This window comes from Chrysemys picta, chromosome 2, assembly GCF_011386835.1.
Source record: "Chrysemys picta bellii isolate R12L10 chromosome 2, ASM1138683v2, whole genome shotgun sequence".
Classification (NCBI taxonomy): domain Eukaryota; kingdom Metazoa; phylum Chordata; order Testudines; family Emydidae; genus Chrysemys; species Chrysemys picta.
This window is the reverse complement of record NC_088792.1, coordinates 9957787-9976862: the sequence shown is the minus strand read 5'-3', so window position 1 is coordinate 9976862 and position 19076 is coordinate 9957787. Positions and strand designations below refer to the sequence as shown.

The 19076-nt window shown below is 43.1% G+C and overlaps 1 protein-coding gene across 5 annotated transcripts in view; it reads right to left on the bottom strand.

Annotated features, from left to right (window-relative positions):
* The window catches only part of OBSCN (obscurin, cytoskeletal calmodulin and titin-interacting RhoGEF), a 266409-nt gene that overhangs the window by 23575 nt on the left and 223758 nt on the right, over positions 1-19076 (bottom strand). For all 5 annotated transcript variants that reach the window (XM_065582593.1, XM_065582594.1, XM_065582591.1 and 2 more), the window contains 8 exons: positions 18668-18832; positions 17461-17619; positions 15317-15494; positions 10325-10438; positions 8857-9024; positions 8472-8574; positions 7820-7949; positions 6928-7033 (listed from right to left, as the gene is read on the bottom strand). In XM_065582593.1, the coding sequence (XP_065438665.1) occupies positions 6928-7033; positions 7820-7949; positions 8472-8574; positions 8857-9024; positions 10325-10438; positions 15317-15494; positions 17461-17619; positions 18668-18832 (1123 nt within the window). The remainder of the gene's footprint in view (positions 1-6927; positions 7034-7819; positions 7950-8471; positions 8575-8856; positions 9025-10324; positions 10439-15316; positions 15495-17460; positions 17620-18667; positions 18833-19076) is intronic.

The window sequence follows — 19076 nt, the reverse complement described above, 5'->3', positions numbered from 1 at the left end:
GCACTCCCTTCCAACTGACAACAGTCCTGGTCATTCTGCATGCAGAACTCCCAACTGGTGTCAATGGAGATTCTGTATACAAAAGTTCTGCAGAACTGGGCACAAGAGCGCCAATCATAAAATGGGGTATATGGGCCCTAAATATTTAAATTAAAACTTTAATTTAGTGCATGGCAGTTTATATAGACTCTCCAAGGTCTGATAGATTTGAAGCAATCCCGTATGAAAGATAGAACCACATGAAAGTAGGATGAGGGAATTCGGGAACATTCCTGCATCAGTACTATTTGTAGGATTTATCATTTCAACTTTTTTGTAGCATTTTAGAAAAACAGCTTTGCAAAGCAGGAGATCCTGATAAGCAGATTAACAGCTCTAAGCATTAGGTTCAGCCAACGATTCTACGTTTTTGTTAATACGTTAAACCAACAGCTCACACATTATGAAAGGATTATAAGAATGCGTTTGAAGGCAAATAGAACCCTCATAACTTTGAGATGCATGAAAGATGATTTCCAACGTGATTTTTATTACAATCTGTAAATTCAACCTTGTCCCCCTCTGAAAACCATAATATTCCATTGCGCAGGATGCACTGAGCATGTATATCAAGGAAGATGATTACTGAATTTTCTTGATCCTTGGTGCTAATTTTACCAGTTAATACACAATGTTATTGGTTGTTTTTTTGTTTTTTACAAATGTACCATCAACTGTTGAATCTAATTACACTGCAGACAATTCACGGACAGAACAGAATTTTCTAAACTGCTTTGTATGAAATACAAATATTCTACTTTTTCTCTAAAGAAAAACTGGGGTTGGAAAAGTAAAGTTATAGTTTTAGAAGCCTTTACTTGGAAACAATACTGTGTGTTTGCTATGACTGAGATGTTCTTGTGCATGGTACAATAAATAATATATGGAGATATACCTATCTCATAGAACTGGAAGGGACCCCAAAAGGTCAAGTCCAGCCCCGTGCCTTCACTAGCAGGACCAAGTACTGATTTTGCCCCAGATCCCTAAGTGGCCCCCCTCAAGGATTGAAAGCTCAACCCTGAGTTTAGCAGGCCAATGCTCAAACCACTGAGCTATCCCTCCCCCCAACCCATTGCCACCCCGAAATTAAAAATAAACATCAATAATAATAGCAAATTAATAATAAGAGAACAATGAAAAAAATAATATCATGACCTTCACCCTAAAAATTGAACTATTAAAAAGTCTAGGCAGCAAACCCACATTCTCTAGCTCTTTGGCAGGACAGTGGGAAAAACAGAACTAAAAATACTTTGTACTTCTACAGCTATCTTGCCTTTGAGAATCTCAGAACACTTAACATTATTCTGTGAGACAGGTATTACCAGGCAAACTGAGGCACAGAGTGATTAAGTAACTTGCCAAAGGTCTTACATTGAGCCAGTGGCAGAGGTAAGAATGGAACCCAGGAATCCAGATTCCCATTTCCCTGCTATAAACACGCTCCATCCCAGTGTTCACTCTTCTGCAAAATCTTGCTTATTTCCACTTGTGCTTATAATTATTCCTGCTAATATAAAGCTTTCCATTTGTCATCTCCTAGTCTGTACCATGCCAGTCAGAGATGATGGGAATTCAACAACTTTCAGAAATGTTGCAGTTTTGTTTTTAAAAGTGAGGTGATTGCAAGTTAGTGAACCTGGGTTGAATAATTTGCTGTATTATGATGTTAAACATGAAAGCTAGAGCCATTGCGAATCAGCATGTCTTTAAAGATTTGCGACATCTAAATTAAGCAGCAAGGAGTTTGGTTGCAAAGCAGATATTCAACTTGAACTCAAATAGAAAGGTTCTCTCTCTCTCTCTCTCATTTTAACCCTACAAATAGTTGTGTGAAAGTCCTAAAATTCTTCCTGAATTTGGATTTCTGTTTTTAAATCAGTTCTCAGTTGACTTCAATGCAGTGACCAGGTGCTAACTGAGGGCAGAATTTAACCCTACACATTGCAGGCTTGGTGCCTGGATTGCTAATTGTGCACAACAGGATTTATTCATTTAATACTGAGAGTAATAAACAATGTTTGGCTCAGTGAAATAAACAGAGGTAACAGTACAGAAAGGCAAGGGAAAAAAACAATGGCAACAAAAATCTCTGTGAGAGTCACAGGAAGAACTGGCAACAATCACACCATACAGCCAACTGCAAACAACTATTAAATAGGTAAAACTCTTAGAAACAGTGCTGGTGTGTGGGAGTGGGCCAGGCCCAATGCCTTTTCTCCACTGTAATAATATCACACTGTGATAGCTTATCTTCCTGCTGAAGTCACAAACAATAACATTGCCACCAATACGCAGAATCATAAGGATTGAAAGAGATGGCTCTCATCAAGTCTGTCTGTCCTTCTGTTCTTTGCCAGGGGAGACTGGCTTCCCAGCAGATATATCCAGACAGATTATTGGATGTTATACAACCAATAGTTCTTTCCTCACTTACACGTATTAGGCCAAATTCATCTTTGGTGCAACTCCGTCGAATGCAATGAAGATATTATAGGGACGACTTTGGCTCATTTTAACATTTTGCTCTGGAAGGCCCCGACCCATCTTTCACTGACTAACTGGAGTTGGATTGGGGCCTTATTTCCTTCAACTATGCCGGTTTGAACCCAATAACCACTAGTCACAACCAGTATCTCTCCAGTTTAAACAACGAATTGTTTTATTTCACAGTACTCCTGGTGCTCCCAGGCAATTGCCGTGTTAGATTTCTTCAATCAACGCCACAAAACAATTACTTTTATAGGAACTATACAAATGTATGATATAAAAACATGAGTAATTCCAAGATGAATTTAAATGCTTACAATGCTATAACCTAAACAACACTTTTAATGCAGTTTTGCAATTCTTACTTTTTATTATAACATTTTCATCTAATTTGCTTTAAATGTTAATAAATTGCAGTTTAGCCTCCTACAAGGTAAATGCACCAAGATATGCCACTCTGGTGGTGTTTTGTACATTTTTATCAGCATTCTGGGTTCAACACATTCGCTCCCTGAGTAGAGCATTTTAAGGAAACAGCACCCCTCCAGCTGATTAAGTTATGGTACTGATAATCCCAATAAAGTTCTCCCCTGCAGTCCTCAATAATTTGATCACCATAATACAAGGCCACAAAGGAAGTGAGCATAAAGCAGAGGAAAATAATTATGTGACTATGTATGAGATTACCTGGGTTTCTATAAGGATTCAGAAGTTTAGGGAAATAATGAATAAATTCCAACTTTTCTAGGTCATTAGAAACATATAATGATTCCAAACAGGCTAAATAAATTATAGGCCTGGACACTAATCTGGGTAGCCTATGGTTTCTGACTCCCGACATTAACACTAGCTTCAAGGCAAAAGTAATTGTCGAGAGTACACTTTCTCCCAGTCACGGCCTGCATAGAAATCCTGAGTGCTGTCACTATTCAAATGCCAGTGATGTGAAAAAGTGCTCACTTACCTGTACAAAGAACAGGAGTACTTGTGGCACCTTAGAGACTAACAAATTTATTAGAGCATAAGCTTTCGTGGACTACAGCCCACTTCTTCGGATGCATATAGAACAGTGACTCTTGTTCTTCGAGATGTGTTGGGCACATATACATTCCAATACATCCGTATGTGAGCCCAATGCACTCAAGCCAGAGACTTTTGCCAGCAGTACCACTAAGCAATGCATGCGGCCCTACTCTCGTGTGATCAGAGCAGAGAGCACAGAAGGCATACAGCTATCACCTCCCTCTCCATTACTTTGCACTGCCATGTATCTAACTCCTGAAGCAGCGGGGAAGGTCATGGAACGTATATGTGCACAACACATCTCGAAGAAGAACAGTTATTGTGCAGATGAGGAACAATTTTTTCTTCCCAAGTGATTGTGCATGTATACATTGCCCGGGAGGTGACTCACCAGCAGTTTTGCTACAGATGGTGGGACTGCAGATTAACTGAAAAGAGACTGCAACGCCAAGTTGCCGATGCTGGCGTCCTCTCAGGAAGCCCGTGTAATAGCATGGTGTCTGGGGAAGGTATGTACCCATGATCACGTTGCTGCTTGGCACGTCCCATATAAGAATGTTGCTTAAAAAGGCTGATGAAATGGAATGAGCCCCAGTGGAGCACAGTTATCCTTCGTGGAAGGGAGACCTTAGCAAGATCAAAGCAAAGCTTGATGCAGTCAGAAATCCAATGTGAGATACACTGAGCTGCAACTGATCTCCTTTGATTCTTTCACCGGAGGCTACAAAGATTTTGGGGCAGCATCTGAAACATTTGTATGGTCTATGTAAAATGCCCAAACCCTACAAACATCTAAGGCATGACGCTTTTCTTCAGCCTTGATAGAATGAGGTTTCGGGAAGAATAATGGGAAATGAATAATCTGATTAAAGTAGAAGGTTGACACCACCTTTGGCATAAACGTAGGGTACAGCCTACGGGAAACTTTATCTTCGTTGAAAACTGTGAGAGGAGGGTCAACTAAGAGTGCTAGAAGCACTGAGACTCTCCTAGTAAGAGGTAATTGCTAACAAGAATGCTGTTTTCACTGATAATGGTGACAGGGGATGATGTTGCCAGAGGTTCAAAGGGGGGACCCATTAAATGGGTCAGAACTAGATTCAGATCCTACAAAGGTACCAGATCGGACATGATAAGGTGCACATTAACAACACCCTTTAGAAATCTGGAAGCCAAGAGATGCAAAAAGATAGAAAAGTCTTCCGCTACAAGGTGTACTGCAGAGACAGATGCCAGATGGATTCTCAATGAACTAACTGAGAGGTCAGAAAATTTTAGATGCAGTAGGTAGTCCAGTATGTGTCTAACCACTGTGAGATTCCGCCCAGATCAAAAACCTTTTCCATTTCACTGCATAGGTCACTCAGGTGGAATCCATTCTGCGGCTTACCAAGATCGCTTGGACATCTTGGGAGCATAATCTCTCCTGATTACTCAACCGGAGATCATCCATGCGGTGAGGCGGAGAGATTGCGAGTTGGATACAGAGACATTGGTTTTGAGACAGGAGATCGTCAACAAGGGGTAAAGTTATGAGTGACCGAATGGAGAGTCGGTGTAGGTACATGAACCAGTATTATCTTGGCCAGGCCGGCACTATAAAAATTATGGTTGTCTTGTCTCTCTTTAGTTTCCTGATCACCCTCAAAATGAGAAGGACTGGAGGCAATGCATACAGCAGATGGCTCGACCAGGGAAGAAGGAAGGCATCCATGACAGGGCCCAGGCTGTGGCCTGCTCTGAGGTAGAACTTCCTGCACTTGTTGTTCAGGCTGGTCTATTACTGAGTATTCCAGACAGGGACGCCCCGTTACCTGGGGCTGGGTTTGTAAGAAAAGGTTCCTGACCAACTGTGGCTACGAGGGAGACAAGGTCCCCGTTTTCAGGGGCTGCTCATTTCTCTGGCCACGGGCAGTGTGTCGTCCTCAAGAGACGGTAGGATCCAGGAGGATGACCCCAGGTGGCGAGTTTCTTGCCTTCCTCCCATGTTTCTCTCTCTCTCTTCTCTAGTGCTTATCTGCAACAAGGATTACGGCCCTGCATACAGGGGGGCTGGAACAATTTTTATAGTGGGGGTGCTGAGAGCCATTGAACCAAACTGTAAACCTTGTAAACTGTAAATCACTTCAAGCCGCCAGGGGGTGCGGCAGGACCCCCAGCACTCCTAGTTCCAGCTTTTATGCCTGCATATGGCACATTATTTGAATCCTGGGGATTTCTCCATACTAAACCCCCAAATGAAAGAACTATCTAATAAACTAAACTATACTAAACTGCCTTAAGCCTAAACTGTCATTAGAACCATACACATTTAGAGAAATCTCTTTCTAGAAATCGGCTAACTGAACTAAAGAGCCACAGGGAACTCCCAACTCTTGCCACAGAAGGAACTGAGAAGGAGGCAGCGGCCATGCCCCTTTTATGCCCTCAGCTCTGAACATGACGGAAGCAGGGGGCATGTGCCCTCTGGTGGTACTGCTGGCAAAAGTCTCCATCTTGAGTGCACTGGATGCACAGACAGCTACAGTGGAATGTATCTATGCACAATCACTCGAAGGAGAAAATAAATTCCGTAGCTGTTTGCAAACCTCTGACATTCAGTGCTGCCTAAGTGCAGTTATGAAGGGTGTAGTTTGTATTCTTTACATATTTCTAGTAGAAATAATTCAAAGGACAAGATAACTTAGGACAGCAGCCCTCTTAAGAAATGAAGAGAAAGACCTCTCCACTGGAGTTCTTACCAACTTAAGTTAAATAAACAAACAAACCAAAAACACTCCTAAAAAAGGAATGGATTCCATGAACATGTGATGTTTAATATCAATGTATCACTTGCTAACAGGTAAATTAACACCTATTCACACCCGTGCTTGGAAACCCAGCTGATCCATCAGATGTATTTCTTTGACAATTCCACATATTCTCATGTGTCATTTTAGGAGGCCACTGTATTTCTGCTGAGCTTTAGTTATTGAGCCCTGTCTTTCCTCGGAGTAGCTCATATCACATTCTGCGTCTAGACTGAAACACCACTATTGCTAGTTCAAATGGAAAGAATCAAAAAATCACCAGAATTAGTGGCAGCAAAATAAACCCCTGGCTTGCTCCTCCTTTGCCATTTAATGTATCCCATCAACATTATATGATAAGATAATTCATTGATTTCATCGGTTTGGAAATCAACTAAGTGCGTGATGGGTATACATGATCTGCAGTATACGCATACACGCATAGATGGACATACAGACACATGTACGCTGACAATCAACATGAATAAGACTGTATGATAAGATGGCAAATATATTCAACCCTCAAGAAGATGACTTTAGGGTAATTCAATGTTATACTTACAGAGCTGGCAAAGGGTCATACCTTCTATAGTAATGGCTTGGTCTCCCCTCTTCTCCTGGGTCAATAATGCTGCACTCTGATGGCAAAGATCCGCTCCACTCCTTGCTGTGCCTAATCTGTTCATCAGCTAACAAGAATCAAGCAATACACAGTAAAATGTAGGATAATTTTATACAGTCAATCCCCACTTTACCCTGCTGCAGCCAAGGCCATATGTGCAATTCAGGACTGCATAAATGGCTCAACTGAATCCAAGGGGCAAGATTCAAGTAACTTCAACAGAAGTTAGCTGAATCCGGCAGTAGAAGAATCTGGCCCTCGGGAAATATACTTATGAAGCAGATCCCTTGAGTGTGCACATCTCAAATCAGTGCAATTTATGTTACTACTTTACTACTAAGGATTTACTACTGACTTACTACAAAAGATGAAGTGCAATTTCTTTTTTCAAGTAACTGAAATTGCCTGCCCCGACATATATGATTTGATTTTCTTAGTTACTTCCTACTAAGCTTTTGAAATAAAAGGGAATTTCAATGGTTGCCCTTTTGGCTGAAGTCCAAAAGTGCTCTTTCTTGTCTGGATGTTTGTCTGGAGTGGGGAGGATCTCTTTAATTTAGTGATGGGCCCAAAGCAAAACTCCACATCAGAACATCTGAACGTTGCCTGGGGTAGATTTGGAATCTAAACTGATTTCCAAACTGCCTCATTTTTATATTATTTGATGACCCAAAATCTCAGATCAGAGTATCCCCAAATAGTTGGGCCCATCCCTCCTTTATTTTGAGCTTCTTGGTACGTTGCGTGTAACACTTCAGATACAATAACACAGTCAAAAATCTGTCCTCAGAGAGAAGAAATTCTTACATTATGATGAGCCAAACAGCAGCGGTTGAAATCTGTTTGAACTTACTTCACATTCATAGTGTCCCATGTCCTCCTTAGAAGCATTTTTGATCACCAAGACTAACACGCCACTCCGTGGCTCACTGAAAGTCTGGTATTTATTGATGTCTGTCAGCGGGGCACCATCTTTATACCACCTGTGCATGGAAAATAGCCAGTCTAAGGCAAAATGTGACATTTCAATGAGTCACTCGCCCATCAACCCCGTGGGCAGAGCAACGCACTCCCAGGAGGGAGATACAAGTTTAGGTCCCAGCTGGGCCTCACGCTTTCTGCATTTTTCAGGGATGTGAATCACTGTGGAGGGAGCTCACTCATCCCCTGTGGAAAAACAGAGTCTTACGTTCTTCTCAGGAAACGTGTCAAGCCAATGCATAGAGCAGCACTGCCAGTCTTCAGAGGACGCTGTACTGAGCTTTCCGCTGCTAGAGAGAATGTCACCATGGATGGCCCAGAACACTTGGTTGGTGAAGTGAATGCATGCTGGGTGAAGATAGTTAAAGGAACCCCAAAATATACATCAGCACATTACATCTGATAGAGTCCCATATCAATTATTATTTGCAGGTTTTTCCCTCTCACACAATTGCTACAATAAATTGCATGAGGAAACCACCCAAACATTTAGTTTCTGTCAAGAAATAACTTCAAGAACTGACCTGATCTGAGGATAAGGTGCTCCTTCAATGGTGCAGGTAAACTGAGCGTCTTCATCTTCAACATAATAAGCATTTCTAACCTTGTTCACAAACCTCGGCGGCACTAGAAAATGAGAATAAACTTAAGAAACACGACAGCAATCCAAACATACAACACAGGTCTGTGGCCTGACTGGATCACTGCCATTGGTAGCAGAGCGCAACCAACAAAGAGATCTGACTTTCTGATTCACTATTCCTGAGCTATCAGAGGGCGCGTCAAAGAGGACACGCCAGGAATGTAATGCAGAACGGCCTGTGTGTTTTAATGCACATACCTAGTATATTATACAGCAGGGAAGTGGTGAATAGCACTTTAAAACAATGTACCCGTACAGGACTTTACCTTGAACAAGGATCTTTCCTAGTGTACTGGCGTTACCAGCCGGACTGGTGGCAAAGCACATGTACTGTCCTGAGTCAATACCCATCAGAGTATCCAGGATCAATGTGCAGGAACCATCAGGATCTTCTATGATAATGTGATGGGGATCCATCTCCACTGGTTTGCCATCTTAAAAATAAAAGAAAGAAAAATCCCGCATTAAACGCAGCATCAGTTTAGTACCAGTTTACAGCCTCTGTTTGGGAACTGCACCCTTTTCTTCCACTTTGGACCCTGGCTATCCCCAGGACTGGGAAAGGCATGGATGAAGGGGGCTTAGAGCTGTGTTCGCCTCTCTAAAAACAGATGCACATTGCATAAGGTCAGAGTAGCTTCCTTCTCTGCAATGCACCCTGAGAACACAGCCGAGGAGACATTGTATCCACCATGAGCTAAATCCTGATCTCAATGGGCACTGCAGGTGCTCATCACCTGCCATGCTTTGTCCTCATGTAAACACGAAAACTCTCCCGAAGTCTGTCCTGTGTGGTGAAGGATCTCGTTGATTATGGTGTGTTGTAAAAGGAAAAGACTTAAATGCAGTGAGAGGCACGTGAAACAGCTTTGTATCGGGTGTGAACTTTCAGCAAAGATGTTTTCACTGCAAGTAAAAACTGTAATTATAGTAAAAACAATATCAATACTCACACCTTCTTGTCAGCTGTTTGAAATGGGCCACCTTGATTACATTGGCCTCATTAGCACTACAAAAGTGATTTTTCCTCCCTTGGTATTCATCCCTTCTTGTCAACTGTTGAGAATAGCCCACTTCCACCGTAATTGAATTGGCTCGTTAGCACTGACCCCCCCCACTCAGTACGGCAACTCCCATCTTTTCATGAGCTGTGTATTTATACCTGCCTCTGTATTTTCCACTCCATGCATCTGATGAAGTGGGTTTTAGTCCACGAAAGCTTATGCCCAAATAAATTTGTTAGTCTCTAAGGGTAGGTCTACACTTACCTCCAGGTCCGGCGGTAAGCAATTGATCTTCTGGGATCGATTTATCGTGTCTTGTCTAGACGCGATAAATCGATCCCAGAAGTGTTCGCCGTCGACGCTGGTACTCCAGCTCGGCGAGAGGAGTACGCGGCATCGACGGGGGAGCTTGCCTGCCGCGTCTGGACCCGCAGTAAGTTTGAACTTAGGTACTTCGAATTCAGCTACGTGATTAACGTAGCTGAATTTGCGTACCTTAGTTCGAAGTGGGGGGTTAGTGTGGACCAGGCCTAAGGTGCCACAAGGACTCCTTGTTGTTTTTGCTGATACAGACTAACATGGCTACCCCTCTGAAACCTGTAATTATAATGTTGCTGGGAAAACATGTGATTCAGTTAAATGATCAGCTACCAAGAAGTTGGTATGGAGTAGCGTGAGGGCCGTGTAAACTAGGAGTATTTATCTCATGACAACACGATGCTGACGATACCTTTATACCAAGCAACTGCTGGTTTAGGAGCTCCTGTTACTTTGCAAGCCAATTTGACAGTTTCGCCCAGCTCGGCTGTACAGTCAGCCAGTTCTTCCTCAAAATTCGGAGGAACTGAAAGAAAAGAGATTTATTAGGCATTTTTAGTGGTTCTGACCGAAGAATGACTAATGCAATGAAGAAAAAGGACACGCAGGACGGCTGAGTTTTGCAAACCTTAAAGTTTCAACATGGGATACCTGAAATGGAGAGTTTATTAACCAACAGGTTCTAATGACTTCATGGCGTTACAAATTGCTTGTGGATAAACAGAGCTCACCATGTGTTGGCTAGTGATTTTAGACCTGGGGGACAGGAATGCTGAGTTTTATCCCTCGTTCTGACTCACTCTATAGCCTTGGCAGTTTCTTAGGCCAAGATTTTCAAAACTGACTAGTGGTTCTGGGCACTTCCATTTTTGGCTGCCCGATGTGAGACACCTTAAAGGATCCTGTTTTTCAGAAAATGCTGAGCACCCAAAATGTATTCCTGCTTCTTTCCACACTAGTTTATTCTGCACTGAGTACTGTTAAAACACTTTAGGTTTTGACCTTTATGTATATCAAGAAGTTGTATAAAAATAATTTGGAAGTCTCACTTTATAAGAACAGGTTATTGGTAAAAGTTAAAATACACAGCCTTGTTTTCGGTGCAAATGTAGTAGAAATAGAAGCCAAATTGTCTTAGGCTCTATCTGTAATATATGCAAGTGTAGGTGCACATTCAGTAGTTTACTGAATATGCTATAAGCCCGTTGCATGCAATTACCTCTTTGCACCTGTGAATGCAATCTGGGCACTTGGGATCTAATTCAAAGCCCACTGAAATCAAAGGGAGTCTTTCCATTGACATCAATAGGCTTTGGAACAGGTTCTGATTCTGTTCCCATTGACATCATTATCAAAATACCCACAGATTTGAATGGTGCATGTTTGGGCCCTTTTCACCAAACTTTGTTCTTGGTGAACTGCCTATAACCCCTTTGAAATCAACAGCAGGGGCTGGTTGGGATCAAGTGTCCCAGATATATTTCTATTGCTAACTTTTAGTCTTTGTTATAGAGGTTTTAGCAGCTGTATTCCCCCACCCAGCATAAAAGTTCTCTTGATTTCTATGGGACTGTTAAACTGTGCTGGAGAATCATAGAAATATAGGGCTGGAAGGGACCTCGAGGGGTCATCTAGCCCACCACCTCCTCCCCTCCCCCCCCCCGTCATGAGATAAGACCAAGTACACCTAGACCATCCCTGACATGTGTGTGTCTAACCTGCTCTTGGAAACCTCAGGTGACAGAGATTCCACAAACTCCCCTGGAAGCCTATTCCAGAGCTTAACTACCCCTAGAGTTAGAAAGAGTTTCCTAATATCTAACATAAATCTTATTTGTTGCAGATCAAACCCCTTTGACTTGTCCTACTTTCAGTGGGCATACAGAACAACTGATCACTGTCCTCTTTATAACATTCCTTAACATATTTGAAGACTGTTATCAGGTTACCCCCTCAAATCTTTTCTTTTTTGAATTTTATCTTGGTGATTTCAGACTAATTCTCCAATTTGTCAAGGTCATGTTGAATTCTAATCCTGTCCTCCAACGTGCTAGCAACCCCTTCCAATGTGGTATCATGTGCAAATTTGATAAGCATACTCTTCACTCCATTATCAAGTCATTAATGAAAATACTGAATAGCACTGGACCCAGGACTGACCCCTGCGGCACCCACTAGATATAGCCTCCCAGTTTGACAGCAAATCATTGATAACTACTCTTTGCATATGTTTTTTCAACCAGCTCTGCACCCACTTCATAATAGTTACATCCCTTCTTTACTTCGGAGAATGTCATGTGGGAATGTGTCAAAAGCCTTACTAAAATCAAGATATATCACGTCCACAGCTTCCCCTCATCTCCTAGGCCAGCAACCCCGCCAAGGAAGAAAATTAGGTTGGTTTGGCAGGATATGATCTTCACAAATCCATGTTGGCTATGACTTATTACCCTGTTATCCTCTAAGTGCTTTCAAATTGATTATTTAATAATTTGTTCCAATATCTTTCCAGGTATCAAAGTTAGGCTGACTGCTCTATAATTCCACAGGTCCTTTTTGTTCCCCCTTTTTAAAGATAGGTACTAGGTTTGCCCTTCTTCAGTCATCTGGGACCTCACTCATCTTCCATGAGTTCTCAAAAGATAATTTCCAATGGTTCTGAGGTTGCTTCAGATGGTTCTTTACATACCCTAGGGTGCATTTCATTTTGCTCTGCTGAGCTGGCTACATCTAACTTATCTAAATATTCTTTACTCTTTCTTTCCTTATTTTCACTTGCATTCCTTCACCCTGGTTTTTATTGTATTAAGTATTTCGATACAATTTACCTTTTTAGTGAAGACCGAAGCAAAATATGTGTTAAATGCCTCAGCCTTCTCGACGTCATCCATTATTCGCTCTCCTTCCCCACTAAGAAGAGGACCTAAATTGTCCTTCATCTTTCTCTTGCGCCTAATGTATTTACAGAATCTCTTCTTATTGTCCTGTACGTCCCTTGCTAGGTGTAACTCATTTTGTGCCTTAGCCTTTCTGAATTTTGTCTCTACATGCTTGTGCTATTTTTTTGTACGCCTCCTTAGCAATTTGTCCATGTTTCTACTTTTTGTAGGCTTCCTTTTTGATTTCCAGGTCATTAAAGAGCCATATTGGCCTATTACTATTTTTCCTACCTTTCCTTTGCATTGGGATAATTTGCTGTTGAGCCTTTGATATGGTCTCTTTGAGAAACAGCCAGCTCTCCTGAACTCCTTGTTCGCTTAGATTTTCTTCCCATAGGACCTGCCCTACAAGTTCTCTGAGTTTGTTAAAGTCTATTTTTTAAAGTCCATTGTCCTTATTCTGCTGCTTTCATGCCTCCCTTTCCTTGGAATGATGAAATCTATCATTTCTTGATCACTTTCCCCATGTTGGCCTCAACTATCAGATTTGCAACCAATTCCTCCCTGTCAGTCAGAATGAGCTCTACATTGGCTGTCCTCCTGGTTATTTCCCCCACTTTTTGAAACTAAAAGCTGCCCCTAAGACACTCCAGGAGTTTACTGGACATTTAGTCATTTGCCATATTGTTTTTCCAGATGTCAGTCCCGCATTACTATTAGGTCTTGTATTTTGGCTATTCGTTATTTGTTCTAGAAATGTCTCATTCGCCTACTCCTCCTGATATGGTAGTCTCCCTTTTTATCTTCACCCAGAGACTTTCAACTGGTCTGCCTCTCACCTCCTTCTGGACCTCAGAACAAGGGCGTATAATTGATGTATAACACAATAGCTCCTCCCTTTTTTACCCTGCCTGTCCTTCCTGAACAAGCTATACCCCTCTGTACCAATCTTCCCGTATTGAGATTTAACCCACCAAGTCTCTATGATGCCAATTAAGTCATAATTTAGCTTCTGAACTAATATTTCCAGTTTTTATTGTTTATTCTCCATACTTCTTGCATTTGTGTATAGTCATGTAAGATGTTGAGCAGATTCTCCCACTATTAGAATGAAGTTTTCTATCATATAGTACAGGTACAACCAGCTTTCCTTAACTCATCAGCCAGCGTCTTGCATAATGAGGGTGACAAACCTCTGAAAAGTAAGCAGGTAGTTCAGCTGATATGTTACAATCATAGAATTTTAACACAAATTAACAAATTATTTATGACATTTGGTTATTATGGGCAAGGACGGAACTGAAACTCCTAAACTTACGGTATGTCTACACTAGAAAAATAAGTCTGAGGTTTCATATTAGGTTGAATTGCAGCCTCCAGACTTACTGTTCTATTATTAGGTATCATCTAATCCCCCATTGCCAATGCAGAGTTGTTGCCTAGAACACACTGGGCCTGCTTCTCATTTACACCAAAAGGGCATTAAAGTGAGTGTAAACGTAATTTACACCCCCTTGAAGGCCCCTTTACACTATCTGAGCAGTGCAAAGTGGCCTATGTGTAAATGAGAATTCGGCCCACTATGGAGTGCTTTGTGCGATCTACCTAATGGTACATAGCAAACAGGCAGCTTAAAGTCTGACCTCCGTGAATTATTATGTTCAAGCTACCCTCCTTGGGTCAGTGATGCGCGTCCTCACCAGGAGCCCGTCCACCAACCCTAAGAGGGGCAGAGTGGGGAGCTGAGAGCCCGGTCTCTCAGCTCTGCTGGCAGCTCCCTGCCGGGAGCCTGGAGGGCTGTCCCCCACCCCTCCACTCCCTGTTCCCAGTGGGGAGCTGGGGGAAGCTGCCCTGGGCTTCTCAGCCCCGGGGAGAAGAGTCCAGCTGTCCTGGCTTCTCACCCTCCCCTCTCCCCCTGCTCCCAGCCAGAAGCTGGGCAGCACATCAATTTCACAGCTCAGGGCCATTGACAAGGCTGCCTGGCTCCCAGCTGGAAGCTGGGTGGGGAGAAGCCACCGGGGCTTCTTGCCCCAGCTCCCAGCTGGGAGCAGGGTCCAGCTGCCTGGGCTTCTCACCCTGGCTCCCAGCCAGGAGTGGGGTCCAGCTGCCCAGCTCTGCAAGGGAGCTGGGGGCAGTGGGGCCCTAGTTGCCCGGCTTTTTTGTGAATTTCGCAGGTCCTGCCGTGAAATTGACATGACAGTCAACAGCCGATGACAGGGACATTGTCTATACAGACACCGTGTCGCCCTAACTACACCAACCTAAGACTTACACCTCTCATGAAGGTGAAGTTATGATGTTGGTATAGTACGGCACTTGCATCGGTGGGAGGGAGGCTATCATGTAGACCCTGACATAATTAGGCCAGCCCGTAGTTAAGCTTCAGAGGTATAACGCTGGCTGTGATGGCTCTCTCCTCCTTGCAGAGCTAATCTTACCAGCAAAGCCATTCATCACTTGCACTTCTGAACTGGAGAGACATCAGTTTTAGCAGAGGTTCAATCAATCTTCCTGACTATACTCACTCCACACAGGCAGGCTGATACGTTGCTGTATACCACAGATTTCCTTCACCCAGGAGTTCTTGATGATGACCGTACGAGCTTGAAGTAGGTACTTGCGGACAGAGTCTTCTCGCTCATGCCAGATCTCAAATGCCCGGTCATCTCCTTCCACCAGGTCATTCACATCTATGTGGGATAGCTGGGTGACAGGGAGGACAGTAAGAAAGTCAATGAAATGTCTTCAGTCGCATGACAGAAATTAGACATGAGTCTGAACCAACACCCTGGCTCCCAAGAAAGCCCCAACATTTAGGTAAGTTCAGATCTAGATTTAATCTTTCTGAGTCAGAACCAGGGCCGCCCAGAGGATTCAGGGGGCCTGGGGTCTTCGGCAGTGGGGGGCCCCCGCCGCCGAATTGCCGCCGAAGACCCGGCACTTTGGCAGCGGGTCCCGGGGCGGAAGGAGCCCCCACCGCGGGTCTTCAGGGCACTTCAGTGGTGGGTCCCGGGGCGGAAGGAGCCCCCGCTGTGAATTGCCGCCGAAGACCTGGAGCGTAAGAAGCTCCGGGGGCCCCGCGAGAGTTTTCCGGGGCCCCCGGAGCGAGTAAAGGACCCGGCTCCAGGGGCCCCAAAAAACTCTCGTGGGGGTCTCTGCGGGGCCCGGGGCCTGGGGCAAATTGCCCCACTTGCCCCCCCCCCCCGGGCGGCCCTGGTCAGAACCACCTCCATAAAAATGTAAGTGGGATAAATTTTATTAGGTGCCATCTAATCCCCCATTGCCAATGCAGAGTTGTTGCCTAGAACACACTGGGCCTGCTTCTCATTTATACCAAAAGGGCATTAAAGTGAGTGTAAACATAATTTACACCCCCTTGACGGTCCCTTTTCACTGCCTGAGCCGTGCAAAGTGGCCTATGCGTAAATGAGAATTCGGCCCACTATGGAGTGCTTTGTGCGATCTACCTAATGGAATATAGCAAACAGGCAGCTTAAAGTCTGACACCTGTGAATTATTATCTCCAGGAAAAATAACTACTTAATGTTAAAAGAATATTGCACATGATCTACAAGCCAGCATCAACAGAAAAACAATGCTGAGATCTTAATGACAGAGGACGATACATTGTGAGAAACAACACAGGCAGGAGCAACATGAAGAGAAACTGCACAGTAGGTACTATACGGAGAGCAAGACAATCCAGTTGGGAAACACAGACTGTGCATGTGATGGTCACATAAGAATGAGACGGGGCTTTTCAAAGGGGCCTTAGGGAGTTAGACCACCCAACACCCATTGACTTTTAGTAGCAGTTGAGCATTTAAATCTGAAAATCCAATCTGAATTTCTTATAATTATACACACAATTAACCTGTGGAATTTATTGCCATGGGATGTTGTGATGGACAAAAGTATAACTGGGTTCAAAAAATAACTAAATACATTCATGGAGAATAAGTCCACCAATGGCTATTAGCCAGGATGGTCAGGGATACAACCCCATGCTCAAGGTGATCCTCAACCTCTGACTGGTAAAAGCCAGGAGTGGAAGACAGGAGCGGATCCCTCCAGAATTTCCCTGATCTGTAAACTCTCCCTGGAGCTCTGGTACTGGCTACTGTCAGAGACAGGATACTGAGCTATGGGGACCATTGGTCTGACCCAGCATGGCAGCTCTTATGTTCTTATGTGATATTCTTATACTATGGGGACAAATGACTTCAGATGGGCCTGCCCAATTCTTTTGTTGGCAGAGGGCAAGTATTGGAAATACAGCATTAGACTGAAATGGAAACTATTCCAATTTACTGACTTGAAACCATCTTGGTCCAAATTCGCCACCTGGCTAATTTCATTGGCTTCAATGGGCTTCCTGCTGGGGTGAACATAACTTCCTATATGTATCCTGACTAATGCGCAATGAAATTCTGTTCTTTCGCTGTCTGGTGGTTTATGACATATATTCTACCTGACTCGGAGAGCTAAAAAATGTATTGCAGGTTCTATCTGTGTTGTAGGGAATTTTGGAAACGAAAGAACCATTTGAAAGGATCAGTGAAATGTCCTGTTTTCTGATGACCAGCAGCTGCATATCAAGAGAGAGAGAAGCAGACTGAAAAAAAAAAAAGCAATTGTACTGGTGGGGAGGTAAAAGTAAGGGTTAGACCTTCATCATGTTCTTGAAGATGTAGCTGTAGGTGTCTGTCTTGGTGTCTCGCTTGGGTTTGCAGATCAGGATATAATTCTTGAAGAGGAAGACATGTCGGTTGTGACCTTTCCATGCAATTCTGGCTCCCGGAGCTCCTTCCCACACTATGAAGTGACCCTGGAAAAGAAAGCAGGAAATAATAAGTAGAAATGTTTGATGAACTACTTTCATGGCATCTCTCTATCACTTCCCAGCTACTGAACAGCAATTGTTCTGTGTTCCATCCTCCATCCCATCCACCGTGGCTTTTATTGCAACATAGCAGATGATTGTCACCATTACATGTGATGCATTCAGAATGACACTACTCCTAATCTGTGTACACAGTTTTAGTTCCAACATTATCTTTCAAATTACTCCTTTGCCTATTGATAAATATGGGGCATAACTCTCCAGGATTGCCAGCCAGGCAACTTTCACCAGGGCTAAAGCTACTAAAAAATTAAATATAATTTCAAATTATGTCCTGTGTGGTATCTTGAAATCCATCCATCCATTTCTAAAGAGACAGGTAGAGAGACAGAAAGATCTTCTGAAGTTATATGGATTGTGAGGGCTAAGATATTGAGAAACAAATCTCACGATTTCATATTGAGCACATACAATATTACCCATGTTGATTTGAATGGAAATGCATTTTAAAACTGAGCTTTAAAAACAAAAGTCTATTACTTGGGGAAACATATGCAATGAAAACGTAAGGCCAAATTCTAGTTCCATAGGTGTAATTGGAAAAGTCTCATCAACTTCAACGAGAACAGGATTTGGTCCATATATTTTTGACAACATATACTGTGGACACCTTAATCAGCACAAGGGTGCATGAAATGAGCCATTAAACATGCCCCAAACAGGATTTCCTGCTGTTTGGAAGGTGAGTTGTGAAGATAAACACCTATATTACCCATGGGGAAGGGACTAACTTTCTATGCTCAGCAGCTCCCAAGTTTAGTCAATCCAGAAGGTCCATCTCTGTCACGTTCTGCAATTTATTACATGCAACAACACAGAATTAATGATAATCATTTTGGTGGGTGTTACGCTGATTTTCTGTTTCAAATGACAATTTGTATAGAAGCCACTAAAGAATATGGACCACTTAAGGCTTATCAAAGGCAGGAAGAGCATTAAGCACTAATTGTCCTCATTCAGAGTTTCTAATTACCTGTCGAATGGGTTCTCCTAGAATTTCCAGAGTCCCTGGATAGTTCTCAATGAGCGAGATATGGAGGTTGTTTTCTGCACGCTGGGTGAGCGCGGACACAATGGCATAAGCCTGCTCCAGCAGCGCACAGTTTTGGCTATTTCTTGCTTTATTTCGGATTAATTCCTACAAGTGAACAAAGCAGCGGTTACTGGACGTTTCCAAGAGTTTGCATTCTACTGGTATCCTCATGCAGTCCAGACATCACTCTGTGGGAGTCTGTAATCCAGCTCTCCGTTCGGGGCCACCTTTGTGAAGAGATCCACATACTTATCAGCGCATTTCTAATGTAATTATCACAACGGTATCAAGGCACCACAATGAGTCAAACAGTCAAGGGACGGGGCTAAAACACAACCGTCAATGCAGT